This window comes from Lutra lutra, chromosome 1 (assembly GCF_902655055.1).
Source record: "Lutra lutra chromosome 1, mLutLut1.2, whole genome shotgun sequence".
Lineage (NCBI taxonomy): Eukaryota > Metazoa > Chordata > Mammalia > Carnivora > Mustelidae > Lutra > Lutra lutra.
Window position 1 is genome coordinate 154,831,004 of NC_062278.1, and position 20,237 is coordinate 154,851,240.

The window sequence follows — 20,237 nt, forward strand, 5'->3', positions numbered from 1 at the left end:
ATATAATTGGTGAGTGAAATTGACTAATGTGAGTCCTCCTTTGATGGACAGGTTGGCAGATGTCGCCAAAAGCCTCGGGTTTCCAGTCTGCATTATTGATACTGACTCTCCTTCCCCATAAGGAGTTTGCCACCTTATGGAATCTTGTCTGGACAGTCAGCTGTCAGGCTACCCCCTCTGCATGAAACTCTGAAGTGAAAGTATTATCATCTCCATTTAAATGGGCAAGAGAGGGGCGCCTGGGTGGCTCAGTCGGTTAAGTGTCTGCCTTCTGCTTGGGTCATGATCCCAGAGCCCTGTATTGAGCCCCTTGTAAGGCTTCCCACTCAATGGGGAGTCCTTTTCTCCCTCTAACCCTCCTCCTTCTCATTCTCTCTCTCTCTCTCTCAAATAAATAAATAAAATATTTAGAAAAATAAAATAAAAAATAAATGGGCAAGAAGAACTGAACCTTAAAGGAATGAAGATCATCCAGCTAACAAGAGGGAGGCCAGGTCTTAAACTCTAATCTTTGACTTCAAACCCTATGGTCTTCCTATAGCCCTGGGCTGCCTTGCCCCCAAGGAGCAGAGAGACTATGCAATTGATGACCTTCTCTATTCTTGCTGCAGCCACTGCCCTCAAGGTTATCTCTGTCTTAAGACATCTGACAACCCAGATTTTAACTACACCAGCTTTGATTCCTTTGCTTGGGCTTTCCTGTCACTGTTCCGCCTGATGACACAGGATTCCTGGGAACGCCTCTACCAGCAGGTATTGATCTGCATGTCTCCCTACAGACTGGTTTGGAAGCTAGGGAGTCAGATGCATGCCTACCTTTTCCCTAGAGGAAGCTGGCAACATCAGGGGCCCTCAAACTCTGGATACAGATGTCCTTTCTCTTGAATCTGCAGACCCTGAGGGCTTCTGGGAAAATGTATATGGTCTTTTTCGTGCTTGTCATCTTCTTGGGGTCTTTCTACCTGGTCAACTTGATCTTGGCTGTGGTCACCATGGCATATGAGGAGCAGAACCAGGCAACCATTGATGAAATTGAAGCCAAGGAGAAGAAGTTCCAAGAGGCCCTTGAGATGGTCCGGAAGGAGCAGGAGGTCTGTGAGGGGTGGATGCTTTGTGAAGTCCATTATAAGCTGCACATTCTTGGGCAGAGTTCTGGATGAGCCACTTAGATTAAGTCTGTCATTCCAGGGAACTGTAAGAAGATTCACTGTACCTTAAGGACCATTTTAGGTCGGGTGTTTTTAAAAAAGAACCTGATGAAGATCTTGTGCCAGTGATTTATTGAGGGGTGCTCTCAGGAAAATGAAAGAGAAGGAAGTAGGATGGGACAGGAGAAGAATTAAACAAGAAGGTGGCCTCAGCTAGAGATGACCTTCACCCTGATCCCATGGGGAGCTCTGTGGTATGCTTGTATCACAAAGTTAACTGTGCCTCGAGGCAAGAGGGCTGGCCTTCTACACCCCCATACCGATCCCAGCCAAATGTACAGTCAAAGGAAATACTCACAGAATAGTGTAGCTGTGATCCATTAGCAGCTAACACTCAAGCAGCTGAAGATGAGTATACTGACCTGGAAAATGGATTTGGGCAGGACATCAGCAGGTCACACTAAGGGGTGTGAATGAAAGGGATGACCCAGAACTGGCTCTTCCTGCCATGCCTCAATCCCACTACCTCCCAGGTTCTAATCCTGACCTTTGTTTTAGATACTGTCACCTCTGTGACACCGCATGGGTAAGGGACACATTCATGCTAAGCTCAATCACATGTTGTTGGCTGCAGCTGCTGTTCTCTCTCTTCAGGTGCTGGCAGCACTGGGGATTGACACAGCATCTCTCCAGTCCCACAATGGATCACCTTTAGCTTCCAAAACTGCCAGTGAGAGAAAGCACAGAATGAAACCAAAGGTGTCAGAGGGCTCTACAGATGACAACAAATCACCCCAATCTGATCCTTACAACCAACGCAGAATGGTAAAGTGCTCAAGTTCTATAAGAATTAGCCACCTTTGCAGCCGCCATGATCAATGATTGGAGTAGGAAGACATTTGTAGCAGGGAGACAGCTAGAGGCACAAAGATTAGGAGGATGTTATAGTAAATCCAGACAACACACCACCCCGCCCCCAACCAAATGGTGGCCTAAACTAGGACAGGGGCATTGTGGACATGAAAAGGGAGTGAATTGTGACTTTTATTGGGGGTAGGGGACAATAAGACTGGAACTTCAGAATGTGGAAAAAGGAGATAGGAGTCCAAAATGACTCCCAGTTTCCAGAATTGCATAGTTAGATGGGTGATGATTCTAAGGCAGGAACACTGGAGGAAGAACCTAAGTTTGTAGGGGAAAGTGGTGAGCCCATATTGGACATGCTGACTTGAGTTGTCCAAGGACCTGTGGACATCGAGGGTTAGCTTCCTTATAACTTTTTGATCTGTAATTCTGTCCGAGGTGCTGAAATCATTTATAAGCTTCTTTCTGACCTTGGAAAGGATTCCAGACCCATCTCTGTGATGCAGTCCAGCCTAAGAATAACTTCAGTACCTCACTTCAGATCCTGTAACAATTCCATTCACCACCAAACCTTCTACATCCCACTCCAAGATTCCCTATACTCACCAAGTTTCCTCCCACCACCTCACTCTCCCTTGAAAGTCCTGTGTACCCCAAATATGCCCTTTCCAGAGACCTAAGAGATGATAACCCCTTTGTGGAAGAGCAGCTCCCACATTAACAGTATGAGAAAGGGGATAAACACGGCTATTTTTCAGGCCTCTTGAACTTCACTTCCCTCTCAGTCTCTCTTCCTGTGTTCATCTGAAGGATGTTCTTCTTCTTATAACACAGTCTCTACAGTCCCCAGACTTATGGTATGCCTATATGTACATAGACATGCTCACATGCACACTGGTCTCAGGGACATAAACACCTCAGCATTGATCAGATTCTGGTCCCTTCCCTTCCTTGCTCTGCCTCTTTTGAGCAGCACCTGGCATGCACAAAGTACAGATCAGAAGATGTTTGAAAGGGGATTTGACCAGGATGAATCACAGCTTCCATGGGAATGTCAGTGATACTGTGCATGGGGCTTTAATTCCCCTCATTTAGTCAGCCCCACGTAGATTAGCACCTGGATGCCCAGTAATTGTTTGGTGTGTATGTGCTCATCTCTCCAAATTGATTTACCTTCAGATGGACAAAAGAGGAACTCATCTTGGTAATGCAATAATACTAAGTGCAGTGGTGTAAAGAGATGACTAAAACGTGGTCCATTTCCCAAGGACGTCTACTTGGTGGAGGAGACAAATAGAAAAACAGCTTATGTGCTACATACTATATTAGGGAAACACACATGGTGTTTTGGGGATATTAGAGGTACCCTCTCTTATGGGGGTGGAGGTGTATTAGGAAAGGCTTCATGGAGGAGGAGATATTTGAAATGAATTGCAAATAGTAAGTACGGGTTCCTCCACTAATTGAAGACTGCAGAGGAGGGGAAGATGAGTATTTTTCAGGCCTAAAAGAGAACATGTATGTGCAAAGGCAGGGAAGCACTATTTGGATACTTCTTTACTGTTCACTAATGGATTGGAATTCGCTCAAGAGGGCTTCCTCTTCCTCTTTTCCCAGGTGTGCTCTTGTAGTAAAGCAACTATAAGCAGTTTTTACATAAAGCCATTTTCTAACCAGCAGCTGTGAGTGAGAGGTTGAGGGTAGCAATGAGGAGAGACACAGCGAGGGTTTCAGGGAAACCACAGGACTCCAGCTGGTCTGCTTGGGTGATGCATTTTAAGGCAAACTCTAGCTCTTAGATTCAGAGGTCATTGCCTACCATTTGTCAAATAAGTCAACTCTGAAATATTAACTGGTGGCCAGGGAAGCACTACATGTCCAATATGGGACCAAAATCTTCTTAGTTTCTCCATTGGTTTGCTTAGTGCCCAACCGCAAGTAACTCAGTCATCCCATTTTTAATAAAGATTTGCCAGATCTGCTCCTTTACTTCAAAAGTGGGAAGGATTTGTGGATTTTTTTTTATGAGTTCCATAATCCTTGGACATATATTCTAGGTAAAGAGTGCCCTGTTTAAATTACTGAGATTACAGTGATAGTTGCTGAACAGAACTGGGCTCCAAATAATCCAGAAAGGAAACTTCAGTTCTGTGGTATAAGGGAGTAAGTAAGGAGGACTCTAATGGACAAGATGTCCCAACTTCAGTAGTTTTATTACCAGAAGGAATAAAGGATAGGGGAAACATGCAGCAGTATGATCAGAGTTTACTGGGAAGTCAGTGTGTAGATCTTCAGAAATACTTCAGATGGTCTAGGACAGAACTGATAACTTGTTATGGTCAAGTTCCGATGGGGTCAAGGGTACTACCCAACCCAGGCTCCAGGGGCTCTGGGCCTGTGAATTAGCTCCTTTCTTGGGCAACTCTAAGCCTCACAGTTCCCTCAGTGGTAGATTTTGATGGAAAATATTTATTGATTTGGAGGAATGGCATTATTCTTCCAGGAAATTAGGCTGTAACTCTCCCTTCAATCTCCCCATTGTAGTGTATTCAAAGTTTGCCTCAAGGGATCCTTGAAACTCATTACATTACAAAGCTCTTGTCTCCTTTGCAACACAAACTCTCAGGTTTATATATGCTGGATCTAATGAATTGCAGAACCTAATTTTCAGACAATAAAGTGCACTTGTTCATTGAACAACCATTTACCAGGTTTGCATAATAGTGTCCTCAGGTCTCAGCTTTACATGTGGAATAAGGAATTTAAGACAGCTTTGTCCAGCTCCATGGCAAATGCTGGTAAAGACTAATCCTTTTGGGTGACAAGGTTGTCTTCTGACATTCTTGGCTGTCATGACCTATTTGCTGGTCTTAAGCAGCCTATAATCTCTCATCTCTCCTGGCCTTTTCCCAGGCTATGTCAAAAATATTCTTCTCCTTCATTCTCTTCCCATGTTTACCTTGACTATGCCTTAGATATGTGTCTTTAGTTTTCTTCTGGAAGTTCATGAGAATAAGGGCAGGGGAATGGGAGTGGGTGGAGGAAGTGTTGGGCTCCAGATTTGCCAGCAAGCTGAGCTTCCAGCCTGCCTTTATTTCTTGCTCCTTTGGGGCAATACCCAGTCTTTCCTAGGCCTCACCTCTGGGAGACGCCGGGCTAGCCATGGGAGTGTGTTCCATTTCCGTGCCCCTTGCCCGGATACCTCATTCCCTGATGGGATCACAGAAGATGGAGTTTTTCCTGGAGACCGTGAAAGTCATCGGGGCTCCCTGCTGCTGGGTGGGGGTGTTGGCCAGCAAGGCCCCCTCCTTAGGAGTCCACTGCCTCAACCCTCTAACCCTGGGCCAGGACATGGAGAAGACGGACACTCCACACTGTCCACTGGTGAGCTTGCCCCAGGGGGCATCGAAGTCTCGGTAAGTTTGTCAATGCTCCAGACTCTTGGGCTGCCCTCCAGGTAGAGGCCAAGAAACCCTGAGTGTCACCCATGGAAGGGTCCCAACATTTCCCAGCTACCCTCATTTTACAGGCAGGGCAGGTGAGAGCCAGAGGGGTTGGGTTTACCTGAGGTCAAACAGGTTCTCTGGTTTACTCAGCTGTACATAAATACAAATTACTTCCCAATTGATCCCCCCCTTTTTTTTTCAGTGTTCCTCTGCCCCCACTCACTATCACTGCTTTAGAGACATGAATATGAGAAAAATGGAAAGTTCTCTTTCTGCCTGTATCACTATGCTGGGCTTAGCACATGGGATCCAGTGAAATTCTGGGAGGTTCCCCGCACAGATATTAGCAAAAGCAAAGTATCCCTTGCTTTATTCAGAGAAACAATAACTTGCCAAAATGTACAAATTAGGCAACAGCGACTAACTGGCAAGCACTCTTAATAGAATAATGGCAGAGTACAATAGCAAACCAGGGACTCCTTATTAAATTGAGAGCTGTGATTTAATTTGAACTCTCCCTTTAGTTTCAGTAATGATGCTTCTAGTGTTTTTCATTTGCCCTCTCTGTCTAGCCAGGGACACAGAGAAGTCTGCAAATAGACTTGTAAACTGACCATGTATGGCTCTGCAACTTGGATAAGTCCTACTGGGTTACCTTAGCTCCATCTCTGACTGGATGCCATGTGATCCCAGCTAGAAACAGATGAACCATTCCAATGGGCAAATGGGGAGAGTTTATTGAAGCATTTACAGAGGTGTGTGCCGGGCTCAGAACTAAGGAGGGACAGGGAAACTCCTAGAGATGAGCAATAAGGGGGAGCTGTTACATGCTCAGGCTGAAGAGGTGAGATGAAGGACCAGCAAGAGCTGGGTGGCCCAGCAGAACTTGTGAACCAGGTGGAAGATCACAGCCACTACCCAGTCACAGCTCAGCAAGGAAGAAGCCAGGTGACAGCCTACTCCTCTCTCCTTCCAGACTCTGATCTTCTGTGTGTGCCTCCCATTGGACAAGCCTGACCAGAACGGGAGGGCCAGGGTGATGCTGCTTGTACAGAAAGCACCTCATTAAAGAATTTCTCCCTAGATTACTAACTCTCTGAGATATTCTAGCTTTTGATTCATTTTAATTAAATTGCTTGGCTAGTGCAAGATTAACTCTTTAGGCTCTTCTGTGTCACATGGATGTGGGTTTCAATGACAGGTGTGTCACTTACCAGCTGAGACACCTTAACAAGTCCCTTAAATTCTTCAATCCCCCATGTATCCCATTTAAAAAGTTTCTAAGTAGCTGAAGGGTTAAATAGAATCATAAAGTGCCTGCATTGGTACACAGGTGTCTGACAAATAACAATAGTTTTAGCATCTCTTGTTGAGCTCTCATCATTGAAAACTTTCTGAACGTTCTTTATATGTATTAAGGCACTTTCCACTGTATACCTATGAGCTTCATCTATGGGAGGTGCTCAATAAATGCTTGTCAGATTTGGATTCAGAATGGGTGTGCAGCACTGAATCAGCTGCTGTGGGCACAGGATTCCCCATATCCAGGGTAGTGTGCGACTAAACCCAGGGGCACAGAACCCAGATGGAACTTCCAGTGAAGACCCGAAGAGGAAAGGCTCAAAGGATTGTGTCAGACAAGGAACACTGGAGAATCAAGACACACAAATGTTCCCTTAGAAAGAAAAGGACTGTGTGGAGTTTGGAACTGGGTTGTATGCTGGGAGAGTAATGAGCCTATTAGAAAGGAGGTCAAGAAAGCCTGTCCTGGAGAGGAATTCTTTGTGAACCCCATATGCACAGCAGAGACTAAGTCTTGGAATGACTGCCCGGTCCACCACTCCGGCAGCTCTCACTTACCTTGGGTAGATACCTCAGAGACACTTGAGACAACCCTATCTCCCACTCTGGTGCCCAAGGACCTGTCCTCAGGCAGGAGTTTGCAGAGCCTCAGGTGAGCCCATGTTATAGTGTTAGTTAAAAAACCAGACTCTGCTTGCACCTAGCTTCAGGTGAGCCCATATTATAGTGTTAGCTACAAACCTAGACTCTGATCTTCATGCCTAAGCTCTTATCCCAAGTTCAAGAAGCAGCCCCATTTCCCAAAGTATAACTGTAGAGGATCATAGCTTCACCAGGCAACTTGTGACCACAAAAGACTGGCCAGTAAGAGGCTGAGTGACCTGTCTTTGCCACTGATGACTTCAGGTTGGGGGAGTATTCTGACTGTTTGTGTCCCAGCAGGCATTTGATGCAGGACAGAAGAAGACTTTCTTATCAGCAGAATACTTGGATGAACCTTTCAGAGCCAAAAGGGCAATGAGTGTTGTCAGCATCATGACCTCTGTCCTCGAGGGTAAGTATCACTCATTGGAACATCCATCCATGGTGCTACAGTGAGTCTGCATTTGAGCAGCAGAGGAGATGTTCCAAACCTGTGTCAAAGATGTCATGCATTCTGGGATCCTAAATACTATTCCTTTTTATGCCCTTCATCCCATCATCCTTTATCAATGTGTGTTTTTTTTTTAATATGGACAATTTTTTCAAAAACAATAGAATCCAATGAGTTTTTAATGCCCTAGTTTCAACTCTTGTTCAAATTTACATCTGCTTCATTTGCATTCACAAAACTAAATTTGAGAAAGTGATCTGGCAGGCACCAGAGAATTTCAAGCTACCTCAGGTATGCAAGAAAATTTACAGTCCTTAATTTTTAAATACAGCAAAATTATCCTGTCATTTTTCATGGTTGTAACTTTTATGGTTATAACTTAATTTTTATCTCAAACCCCCATTATGCTAAGCATTGGAAGATGACTTAAGTAAATTAATCAGTCAATTTAACTAAATTCTTGTTAATTCAGGGCTCCATCAATCAGATGGGAATCCACTTAGCCTCCTCAGGGTTATATTCCAATTGCTTACACCAAAACAGAAGCTGGAGGAAAAGTGGCACTTGTTCACGACCACCTGACACTCAAGTTCCCAAAAAGCATGACTGCATCCTCCTGACCCTGACTATAAGGCCTGTCTTCTTATCCACCCTTTATTTTGCCTCAGGGTATGGAAAATATGGCCTTTGTCCTGTCCAGTTACTTGCCTCCCCTAGACAAATTTAACATGTACTGGGCTGAAGGAGGGAGAGGAAGCTTGGATGCTGGTGTGTTTCTGAGAAAGGGCTCTCTGTGTGCTCCCCTTCCAGTCCTGGACTGAATCCTAACTGTGAGGAAGGGCATGATGAAACAAAAAAAGAAACAAAACAAAAGTTTGAGGGATTTGAAAACAGGACCAATCTATACCTTACTTTCTAGGTGAAGCAAGGAGTGGCAAGTCTTAGGAAAAGACCCACATACCCAGCATGGCATAGAAACTGTACAGTAGAACAGGCAGATAACCCACTTGGGTAGAGAGGGCCTGAGGCAGCCCCAGAGAATGCTCTGTGGCCTGCATGGCAGGAGAGTAGCTGGAGGGCTGGAGAAAGAGGTGAGCGAGAGGCAAAGAAGGAACGGCCATCTTGGTGACTCTCCCACCAGAGACCACATGGGAACTACAATGACTTATAAAATACACCTGGCAATGACCAAGGACCAGCTCAGCAGTTCCACTTCTGGTGAACCCTGGGCCCTCCAGAACTCAGACACAACTTCAGATAGTGAAGTAGTAGCAGATATTGAATTAACTAAAACAAGATTCCCAGGTTGGGGACTTGCAGTATATACTGAATTCAATTATGGAGGGGGAACCTTTAAGTTACATTTCTTGCATACATGAGTTTGTGTTTTGGGAAATGTGTACATATTTCAGTAAAAACCATGTGTACATATTGTACATATTCTTTCTTATTCTTTTCCCTCATAGATCATTATTTTAAAATCACTTTTCTTTTTTTTTAATCTTTATTTATTTTTTAAATTTGTTTTCAGTGTTCCAGAATTCCTTGTTTATGCACCACACCTAGTGCTCCATGCAATATGTGCCCTCCTTAATACCTACTACCAGGTTCACCCAACCTCCCATCTCCTGCCCCTCCAAAATCACTTTTCATTGTAATAGTGTCTGTATGCCTAGCATTTTTCATGGCTGTGTAGAATGTTAACATGCTGCTATGCCTGTGATTTTTTGTTGGCCTGGTGAGTGGCTTCGATTCTTTTTTCTTTTTGCTATTAGCCATCAAACAGTTAATGTTAAATACAAACAGCTTGCTTTTTCATTTATTTCCCAGAACTTTCAAGTTTCCTCTTCCTCTTTTTTTTTTTTCATTTATTTACTCTTCAACGAGCATTTGTTCAGCACCTGCTTTATGTCTGGCATTATTCTGGTGCTGGGAAATCAGTGGTGAACGAGATAGAAGCCAGTGCACATGGAATTTACATTCTGGGAGCCAGAGCATACAGAAAATTAAAAAAAAATAGATTTTCAGGTAATGATAAGAAGTAGGGGAAAAAATAAAGTAGGGAAGGAGATGGGAAAGACAGGACTACAGAGGGGCTATTTCAGATAAGGTGGACGCAAAAAGCTATTCTCCCTAAGGAGACCAGAAATAATGAAGTAAGGGATTCAGACTTAAGAGAAAGTAGGGGAGAGAGTTCCAGACAGATGAATGGCACATGTAATGTATTTTGCAGGAAAGAGACAAGAATTAACAAAAAGAGTGTTCCAAACACATCCCAACCCAGGTTAGAACAAAAGAGGTCTCAGAATTGATGAGAAGCAACAGAGCATGATAGTTCAGAACACAGACCCTGGAGCTAGACTGCCTGGGTTTGCTTCCTGGCTCTGCCATGCAGGGTAGGCTGTGCAACTTTGGATCTCCATTAACTGTTCTATGCTTCAATTGCCTCACCTGTAAAATAGTGAAAATGTACTTATCTTGTAAAGTTTTTTGAGGATTAAGTGAGTTAGCATAAGTAAAAGGTCTAGATCCACAACTGGCACTTAGTAAATGTTCAGCAGATGTTGGTTATTCTTATTTACTCCATAGTAAATGAGGGCAGAGATGTACCTGTTTCATTCATGGTTATATTCCAGAACCTGAAAGAGCAGTGCTTGGCATGTGGTAGACATTCAACAAACAGTTGTTGAATGAATGGTGAATGAGAGTGACACACAAAGGTGACATTTGGGGGTGATGCTTATTATAATGACCTGAACTGATAGGAAGAGAATAAGGAATGATCAGATATCCTGAAGTAGGACAGACTTCCTCTCGAGGAAGAATAGACTAGGAAAAGCAGGAGACACACTGATATTTTTAAGACAATCTGGGTAAAGACAACTTCAGATTAAGGCAAAGAGGTCAAAGTTGTTTGAGCATAGGGCAGATGACTTCTGATCTTCTCTGGTCGGACATTATATCCACAACACTCACAATATATGAAGGGTACTTGGCATTGTCCAAGTTGTGTTGGAATTTACAGAGGCCACCTCTTTGGGAGTGATTGTGCCTGAGAAAGTTTGGCCCAACCCAATAAGAACTTGGCAATTCACTGAGCTCAGGGCACACGAACCATCTATGCTTAGCACACAAGCTAAGATTGGACAGTTGTCCAGACTAGACCAAAAGCAGGGGCATAGCAGTCAACACAACCCAGTCTCTACCCTCATGCTGAGTAGGAGACAGGGACTTGGAATAAGTTATTACCAGTGTGCTGAGTGTCTTGAAGGAGAAGTACAGGATGCTAAAGGAAATATGGTAAGTTTAGCCTGGAGTTAGGGAAGTATTCCAAGCAGAAAGGACAGCAAAATCTCTGAAGCAGAAGAGAGCTTTAGTATTTAAATATTTAAATATTTAGTATTTAAAGAAATGAAAAAGCCTGATGTGGTTGGTGGGAGCACAGAGAGCAAGGAGGAGAGGGGCTCAAAATAAGGCTGGAGTGATGGACTGGGGCCAAACCCACAGAATTTCCTATACCAAATTAAGGATTTGGGGCTTCATCTTAAGAGCAGTAAGGTGCCATTAAAGGATTGGAGGCAAGGGAGCTACATTGCATTTTGTAAATGTTACTCTGAATTCATGTAGGGAATGGAATTAAAAGGGGAAGAGTGTTGGCAAGGAAACCAGTTGGGAGGAAACCAGCTGAGGAAACCAGCTGAGGAAACCACTCTTACTGTTACCAGCTGTGGTGGTAACAGTAAGAGTGGTAGGAATTGGGAGGATTAAGAGCTATCCCAGGGACCTAAGATTTAGGACTTGGTGGTTCACATGGTTCTGGCATAAGCAACTGAAGGGATACTGGTGCAACAGCTTGTAAAAGGAATACTTTAGTGGGATTCACTGGGGAAAGATGAGAGGGAAGATCATGAGTTGAGTCTGGGACATAGCAGGTTTCAGGTATCCTTGGGGCATTCAGGTAAGAATTTCCAGGAGGAAGTCAGATTTGCAATAAATGGGTCTAGAACTTAGAAGATGAGGACGACCTAGAAATTCATATTTGAAAGCTGTTTGAATGTAGATGATAATTTTGGAAAGGTGCAGGTGGATAAGATGACAGGGGAATTGAGTAAGAAGAGAAGACCTGGGACAGAGTTCTAAGGAAACTATAATGTTTAGTGATTGAGCAGAAGAGACAAAGTCAGCAGATGAAGCTGAGAAGGAATGTCCAGAAATAGGAGAAGACCCAGAAGAATACAACACAGACCTGGGGTCTGAATTCCTTCAGGAAGAATAGAAAAGACAAAAGCAGCAAAAGATGCTGTAGAAAAATCAAGAAAGATTAAGTCTGAGAAGAGTCCAGGGGCTTTAGTTATAGGGATGTCTTCGGTGATCTAAGAAGTGAGGATTTGCAGAGTACAGGAGGAGGTTGAAGAAGGGAGGTGTGGTGGGAGGAGAAGGATATATTGTATATAGACAACGTTTTCAGAAGTTTGCCTGCAAAAGGGAGGAGATAGTAAAACATCACCAGGGTGTAAGTAGCATTGTTTATTTATTTTCTTGTATGGAGTTTTTAAAAAGTATATTTACATGCTAATGGGGAGGATCTGTGAGAATGGGAAAGACTGAAGATAAAGGAAAGAGAGAATATTCAATAGATTCCTGAAGCGACAGGAAAGGATGCACAAGTGAAGAATGTTAATAGGAGAAATGGCATTGCTAATTGTAGTCTAAGGAAGGGAAGGACAACGTTCTTTCTGGCTTAAATTTCTGTAGGAGTCTTTCAGGAAAAGAGCTGTGATCACGTTCCAAGCTAGCAAGTGCATGATTCGCTTAGACTCCGGGTCTCCCCAGACATTCAAGATCAGCAACAGTTAAGGCTGTTTACAAGGCAGAGTTTTTTCCTGTCTTGCCTCACAGACATGCACTTCCTGACACAATGGCGCATCTGCAAGATTTTTAATGCAACACGGCTTCCTGTGCTTTTTAGTGCCGGAATAGGTCCAGGGAAGTGCTTGCTTTTGTTTCAGCTAGAGATCGTTGATTTTGCCTCCAGAGTGTGCAAACTGCTTTAGAAAACATATTTTGCCAGTTTATATTGCTGTCATTCCAAGTGTCCTTTCAGAGCATTCTCCTGTACTCTGATAGACCTGTGCTGTATTTGCTAGCCTTTGCACATAACTTATGATTTGATTTTTACAAATGTTTCCTAGTTTCATTAAAAATAGAGTTTGCATTTCTGTCTCTCAGGTTTGATGCCTTTAGTGGTTTCTGGAAGTAGAGGGGCAGCACATCCTTTTTTTTATATTATCATTATTTTGGAAGATTTTTTTCAGTTTTTGAGGTATAATTGACAGAACTGTAAAATATTGAAAGTGTACATTGTGATGATTTGATACATGTATACATTGTGAAAGGCTTTCCCTATCTAGGTTATGAATACATCCCTCACACCTCACACGCTCATCTCTTTTTTTTAAATATTCCACATAGAAGTGATACTGTGTAGCATCAGTATTTACCTTGCTCTGACTTACTTCACTTGGCATAATGTCCTCAAGTTTAAGGGTAAACACCAATATTTCCTTCTTTCTTGTGGCTGAATAATATTCCCGTGTTTGGAGGAGGGTGTATGGGCAGTTGGATGTGTCTCACATCGTCTATATCCATCCATCTATTGATGGACACTTAGATTGTTCCATATCTTGGCTATTGTGAATAGTGCATCAATAAACATGGGGAGAACAGATGTCTCTTTGAGATACTGATTTCATGTCCTTTGGAACTAACATAGTAGTTTTATTTTTAAATAAAAATATTTTAATGAATATATTCTGAAAATATTGAGGAATCTCCATACTGTTTTCCACAGTGGCTGCACTAATTTACATCCCCACCAGCAGTACACTAGGGTTCCCTTTTCTCCACATCCTTGCCAACACTTATTGTCTCTTATCTTTTCGATGATAGCTATTCTATCAGGTGTGAGGTGGTATCTCATTGCGTTTTTAATGGCATTTCCCTGCTGATTTGTGATATAAGCACCTTTTCATGTACCTGTTGGCCATTTGTACATCTTCTTTGGAAAAAAAAAAGTCTACTTAGTTCCTCTGCCCACTTAAAATCAAATTATTTGGGGGTTTTTTTGCTACTGATATGTAGGAGTTTTTATATATTTTGAATATTAATTCCTTATCAGATGAATGGCTTGCAATTTTCTCTCATTCCATAAGTTGCTTTTTCCTTTTGTTGATGGTTTCCTTCGCAGAAGCTTTTTAGTTGATGTCATCTTGTGTCTTTACTTTTGCTTTAGTGGACTTTGCTTTTGGTATCAAATCCACAAAATCATTGCCAAGAATTTGCATTTCTATTTCTCAGTCTCCTGGATGCTTTCATTTGATTTCTGGAAGTGGAAAGAGCAACACGTTCTTTGCTCCATTATTTTAAATAAAATTTGTTTATCAAATTTTTATTTAGAACATTTTTGTTTGAATGGGTAATTGTTATACAGGATTTAAAACATGCCAAAGGGCATATTTAAAAAAAGAGAAATATTTCTGTCTACCCATCTCTCCTTTCCAGAAAAAATGTCCAAACCAGTTGTTCTGTGTTTCCTCCCAAAAATATTTTGTTATGCTCAATTAAAAATATATAGTCCTTCTTCTCCCTTGAAAATGGTAGCATAGTACATACGTTATTCTGTGTCATATTTTTTTAATGAATATATTCTGAAAATCATTCCATGTAAGTACTCTTACATTTTCCAATAACTGTTAGTATTACATTATATAGAAGTGCCATAATTTAATTAGCCATTCCCTTCTTGATGGGAAGTAAATTCTGCGGTCACTACATCACTTTCTACATGCACTATAGGTTAAATGCCTCAAAGTGAAATTGCTTTGTCATGGGGGTAAGCATTTTTAGTTTTGAACAACAAAGGATGCTCTGTATAAATATATCAACTTGCACCCACCCAAGCAATGGATGATACTGGCTTTCAACCCACACCCTCCAAAACATAATTATCAAACTGTCTTATCTTTGCAAATCTGATCCGTGAAATAATATTTTAGTATAGCTTTATTTTGCATTTCTTTCATTTTGAGGATTATTGGACATCTTTTCAAATATTTATAAACCACTTGAATTTTCCTTTTAGAAACTGTCTAATCATTTTTCTATTGGTTTGGTCTTTTTCTCATTGATTTTTAAGAGTTCGTACATATTAATGAAATGAGCATTTTGTCTATGATATGAAGCACAATTATTTTTCTCAGTTTTTTTTTTACTTTATTTGACAAAATGTTTGGAAGATTTTAAAGGCTTACAAAGATTATAAGTCATTACAACAACGTGGTAGTGAAAATAGTTTGATCTATGGAACAGAAATGGACACTTGCATATGAAAGTATATGGGCATAGATAGAAATAATTTATGACCAAAATGAAATTTCAAATCCTTTGGAAAATTAGATATTATGCAATAAACAGTGTTTTTATAAATAGCCAGAGGTTGGAAAAAATAAACTGGATTAATATCTTAATCCTTACTCAAAATAAACTCCAAATGCACTAAAATTTTAAGGGAAAGGTAAAGCTACAAAAGAACTAGGAGAAAATGTGAATAAGTGTTTTTTAAATCTTGTGATGAGAATGGCTTATAATGCAAGGCATGAAAACAAGTAAACATAAAGACCAACACGGATAAATTTGACTACACATAATTTTTTAATTTATGTATAGGAAAATGAAACTTAGTAAAATTTGGGAGCATATATTATTTCTATAAGTTCCTTTCTTTTGAAAAATATATATAGCAAAAAAATTCAAATACTACAGATGCATATACAAAGAAAAACTATGTCCTTCTCATGCTAAAGAGACTTGCTGCTCCCCAGTGTCCCAGTGCACTCTCTCAGTTTCTCATGTATCCTTCAGGCTACATTCCATGCATTCACACACACACACACACACACACACACACTCACACAGGTCACATATATATGAAGTTTTGTTTTTTTTTTTTTTACATCTCCATAGGTAAATCTAACTCACTGTTTTTCAAAATGGATTTTATCAGTTGTTTCTAATAGTAGTAGTAGTAGTAGTAGTAGTAGTAATATAATCAATGGACAGCATCTTTCCTTGCCACGTGGGCTGGCATTTCTGCAGAGTGTGTATCTTACAGGAGAATTTATAGATAGACCTCTAGAGTTGCCCTCTGTTGAAGTGGCCCAGTTGCACATCCACATAGAGATTTAATGGAAGCAGCTAGAGATGAGCCTGTTGCTTAAGGAAAAGATCAGAAACTCAACATATAATCTGGGGGAAGATAACATAGTGATGGTTTTTTAAGACCATGGGGCTCACGGAGATTACCTAGAGAGGGGAAAAAAGAAATATCAAGGAGAGAATGCTTGAGATCTCCAACGTTCAGAGGCAGGAAATGGAGAGACAGGAACTAAAGTTGAGAAGAAATCACTGACAAGAGAGAAAAACCAAGAGGTTATGATGTCCTGGAAGGGATTTCGAGGAGAACATCACAAATTCTGTCAAATGCTGTGAGAGGCAGAGTAAGGGGATAACTAGAAATTGATTATTTGAATGTGGAAGAGGTAAAAGCCTGATTCCAGGGGTCAGGGAGGAAACAAGTGAGATATTAGAGAAAGTTAAATGCAGAAAACTCTTACAAGGAATTTTGTTGCTAAGGGGACAGTAGATGAAGAATTACAAGGGCCCCAGGGATATCTTCTGAAAAGTGGAGATACACTTAAAGCATGTTCACATGCTGATGGGAATAGTCTGGAGGGCAGAGAAAGGGGATGACACAGGCCTTGAGCAGGTAGACAAATAGGAGTAGAGTGAGCTCGTGTGCTGGATAGGGTACAGAACATGGTGATAAACTTGTAGATTCCTTGGAAACTCAGTGAAAAGGGAAGAAGGGGAAGTTCTTTTGTGAGTGATTTTATATTCTGAGGGAAATCAAAAGATGCTGGTCAGCAACGAATAAGTAGCTAGGGGAAGGTTGGAGGAGAGAGGGGAAGTGAGAAATGTTAGCCTGGAAGACTGAGGGAGTAGACTGAAATGGAAAAACATGGCAGGATTTCTGGACTGTGACAAACTGGGACTCATGACTCTCTAGTGGGACCAGTCAGCATACTTGTATAGTTTTTCTAACCAGGTTTACCTGGTTGGTATAGATGCAGAAGAATCTGCATGTTCAGGGAAAGAGAGGAGTGGAGAAGGGGAAGAGAACTAAGGGTGTCTGCAAGGGGGTTTATAGAGGGCTGGACATGAAATCTAAGCCAGGTAAATGGAGAACTAAGAACATGACTTGGGGGTTGGGCAATTAAAAAGTGTAGGGTCCATGCTCTGGGGGACTGAATGGGGACAGAGATTGGACTGCATTTCCTGGACTGAAGGAGTTCAGAAAATAGGAGAAGGTCATCAGCAGGATGCTGGGGCAGAAACTGCCAGTGGTATTAGTATTGACAAGTCTAGGGGATGACCAGGGGATGGGAGTATGAGAGGATACATGGCTGACAGCTGTCACTGACCACACCTGTGATACAGAATTGGAGGAATCCGAACGGAGGTGCCCACCCTGCTTGACCACTTTGGCTCAGAAGTATTTGATCTGGGAGTGCTGCCCCATGTGGGTGAAGCTCAAGACACTTCTCTTTGGGATTGTGACAGACCCCTTTGCAGAGCTCACCATCACCTTGTGCATTGTGGTGAACACAGTCTTCATGGCCATGGAGCACCACGGAATGAGTACCGCCTTCGAAGCCATGCTCCAGATAGGCAACATTGTGAGTGTGCTGGCAGCCTTTGCCCAGCTGTCATGGTGGGGGACTTTGGGTGGGATGGCAGCATGTCTTCGTTCAATGGAGTGTTGATGGAGAGAGGGGAGGTGTTGGAGATGTGGTGGCACTGAGAGAGGAAGTCAAGCCTGGAGAGCCAGGCTGAGCTGGTGCAAATTTCTTTCAGATAAACCAGCACAGGGAAACAAACCTGGAGAGTCCTGACCAAAAGGCAGCTAGCTCCCTGTTTATAGAACTTAGGTCAGGCGCTTGAATTCTCTGGATCACAGCTGCCATCTCCATTGAAGTTAGGATAAATGTCACTTTCACATCTAAAGACAGCCTATGGACTTGCAAAATTTCCTCCTACTTCTGTTGCTTTTATGACTGCAAAACACAGTGGTGGTGGATTTTCAGTGGCATCATTTAAGGGCAGACAGAGTGGGGGAGGAGCAGGGAAGGCAATGGGAGGGAGGGAACATAGAAATGTGGTTGCTGTTGTAACCAAAGCACTAGGGAGTCAGAACTTTCCTTTTGTATCTGGTTTGGACAGGATGTTACTTTGAGTTGTCCTCCATTATTTCTTTTTAGTATTATTTGCTTTTAACAAGATAAAATCCATACTGGACTTCACTACACGGTAAGCAGAAGGTAAGAAGCTCAGGATCCTGCCTCCATGTTCACTGCAATATCTACTCCACTAGAGGTAGCCTATTTGGTCTGCCGGGATCGTCCCGCTCCTCCAACTCCTCATGGGCTGCAGACTTAAATAGAAAGGAAGAGTCTCTGGGAAATGTGACTACTCTTCCTTAGAAACCTCCCCTTCTCCCAGAATCCAGTGATGTGAAAAGGATTCCAGCAGGTTCTGGGATGCTATGGAACCAGCAAGGCTTGCCATTATATTTTGACAGCACCTGGGTTGAGAAGCCACATTCTACTTAAAGTTGATATGAAGAGGGGAAGTGGAAAGAGAAGGAAAATCCTATTTCCGAGAAGTCAGCACAAACCACAGAAGGTCTTTCAGAAGAGACCTCAGAGCCCACACTCTCATTTTGCAGCTGGAGAAGTTGTAACAAGAAATGAAAAAGGTCTTCACCATTGGGACAGAGCATAGTGCCATGTTTTAAAAAGAAAGCAAGAAAGGCAGGCAGAGTTTGGTGCTTTGTCAGTGTTATCTCTACAACACAACAATGCTGTGAGGCTATCACCACCCTCACAGCCCCAAAGAAGGTACTGAGACTAAGAGAGATTGAGTATCCTGCCCAAGATGGCACAGCCCGTGAGGATGGAGCCCATTGACCCAGTCTCAGTAGGACACAGGACCTTAGCCCACCCCACCACGCCTCACTTGTCTGCAAAATGCACTCAGTGCATGCACTTTGAATTACAGAGTTGCAGTCTGTGGTATCAGGCAGATCACTTAAACTCCCAGACTCCTTCTGTGTAAAGACGATGCAAACACCTCTTTCCCAGGCCGGTGAGAGGCTTTGCTAAGAGCAAATGAGAGAATAGCACCTGATCTTTCTTCCCTACTTATCTCCCTTTCCTGCTGCTTTTCCCATGACCTGAGCCTGGGCTTGACCTTTCTCAGTGTCAGAATCCTGCCCTTTTTACGACAACTAAAGATACCCAGAGCTGAAAGACTTTTAGAACTTATTATTATTGCTCTAGTTTAACAGCTATTATTTGTTAATGAGGTAATATTGGCCAGGACCTTTGCTGAGAATTGTGTATGCATTTTCTCATTTTATGCCCATTATACAGATGAGGAAATTGACTCTGTCTGCTTTCACAAGCTGGGACATGGCTAAGTTGGATTTTTCTCTGGGTCTGTGTTGCCCCACAATCCCAGCTTTTAACTAACTGAACCAGATTGACTTCTCATTTAGATAATTATATAATAATTATTATCCTAATGATCCTCCTCCTCTACCATCATTCATATGAAAACACTAAAGCCTAGTTTCTAACGCATATCTCCTGAGCACTGGTCCAGAGTCTCTCTGTGCTGTCACACTGAGTGTTTCCATCCCCAGTCGTTCAAGAGCCCACAGAGTATTAGGAACCTAAATGAAAACAAAGTCAAGTAATTTGTTACTTTATTTTAAACTAGACATTTCCCTGTTGCCCTACTTGTCATTGCCCCCTAACTCCACAGACTCTGCTGAGATGGATTCTTCTTTCCAACCACAGGTCTTTACTGTGTTTTTTACTGCTGAAATGGTCTTCAAAATCATTGCCTTTGACCCCTACTACTACTTCCAGAAGAGGTGGAACATCTTTGACTGCATCATTGTCACTGTGAGCCTGATAGAGCTGGGTGCGGCCAAGAAGGGGAGCCTGTCAGTGCTGCGGACCTTCCGCTTGGTAATGTTCTCTCTTTGCGACTTGGGGAGACTCCCTCCACATTCAGGGAGCCACACCTCTGGTAACAGATGCTGTCATTCGGGGACCTCAGCAACCAGCAATCTCTTTCTCTCCTGTCCCTGTGTGGAGGACACAGGGCATGGTTCCAGGGAGCTGAAGACTTGGTCCTTTCTATTTACTCAAAAGTGGGGCATGACTTCACATCTCTGGGCCTGGGCCCCCTCAATTGTAC

The 20,237-nt window shown here is 42.5% G+C and overlaps 1 protein-coding gene across 3 annotated transcripts in view; it reads left to right on the forward strand.

Annotated features, from left to right (window-relative positions):
- Positions 1–20,237, forward strand: part of SCN10A (sodium voltage-gated channel alpha subunit 10) — a 97,929-nt gene that overhangs the window by 36,712 nt on the left and 40,980 nt on the right. For 2 of the 3 annotated variants that reach the window (XM_047705157.1, XM_047705243.1), the window contains exons 8-14: positions 612–753; positions 894–1,091; positions 1,803–1,973; positions 5,135–5,428; positions 7,703–7,814; positions 17,409–17,647; positions 19,832–20,005. In XM_047705157.1, the coding sequence (XP_047561113.1) occupies positions 612–753; positions 894–1,091; positions 1,803–1,973; positions 5,135–5,428; positions 7,703–7,814; positions 17,409–17,647; positions 19,832–20,005 (1,330 nt within the window). The remainder of the gene's footprint in view (positions 1–611; positions 754–893; positions 1,092–1,802; positions 1,974–5,134; positions 5,429–7,702; positions 7,815–17,408; positions 17,648–19,831; positions 20,006–20,237) is intronic. The other variant, XM_047705325.1, reaches the window with a different exon arrangement.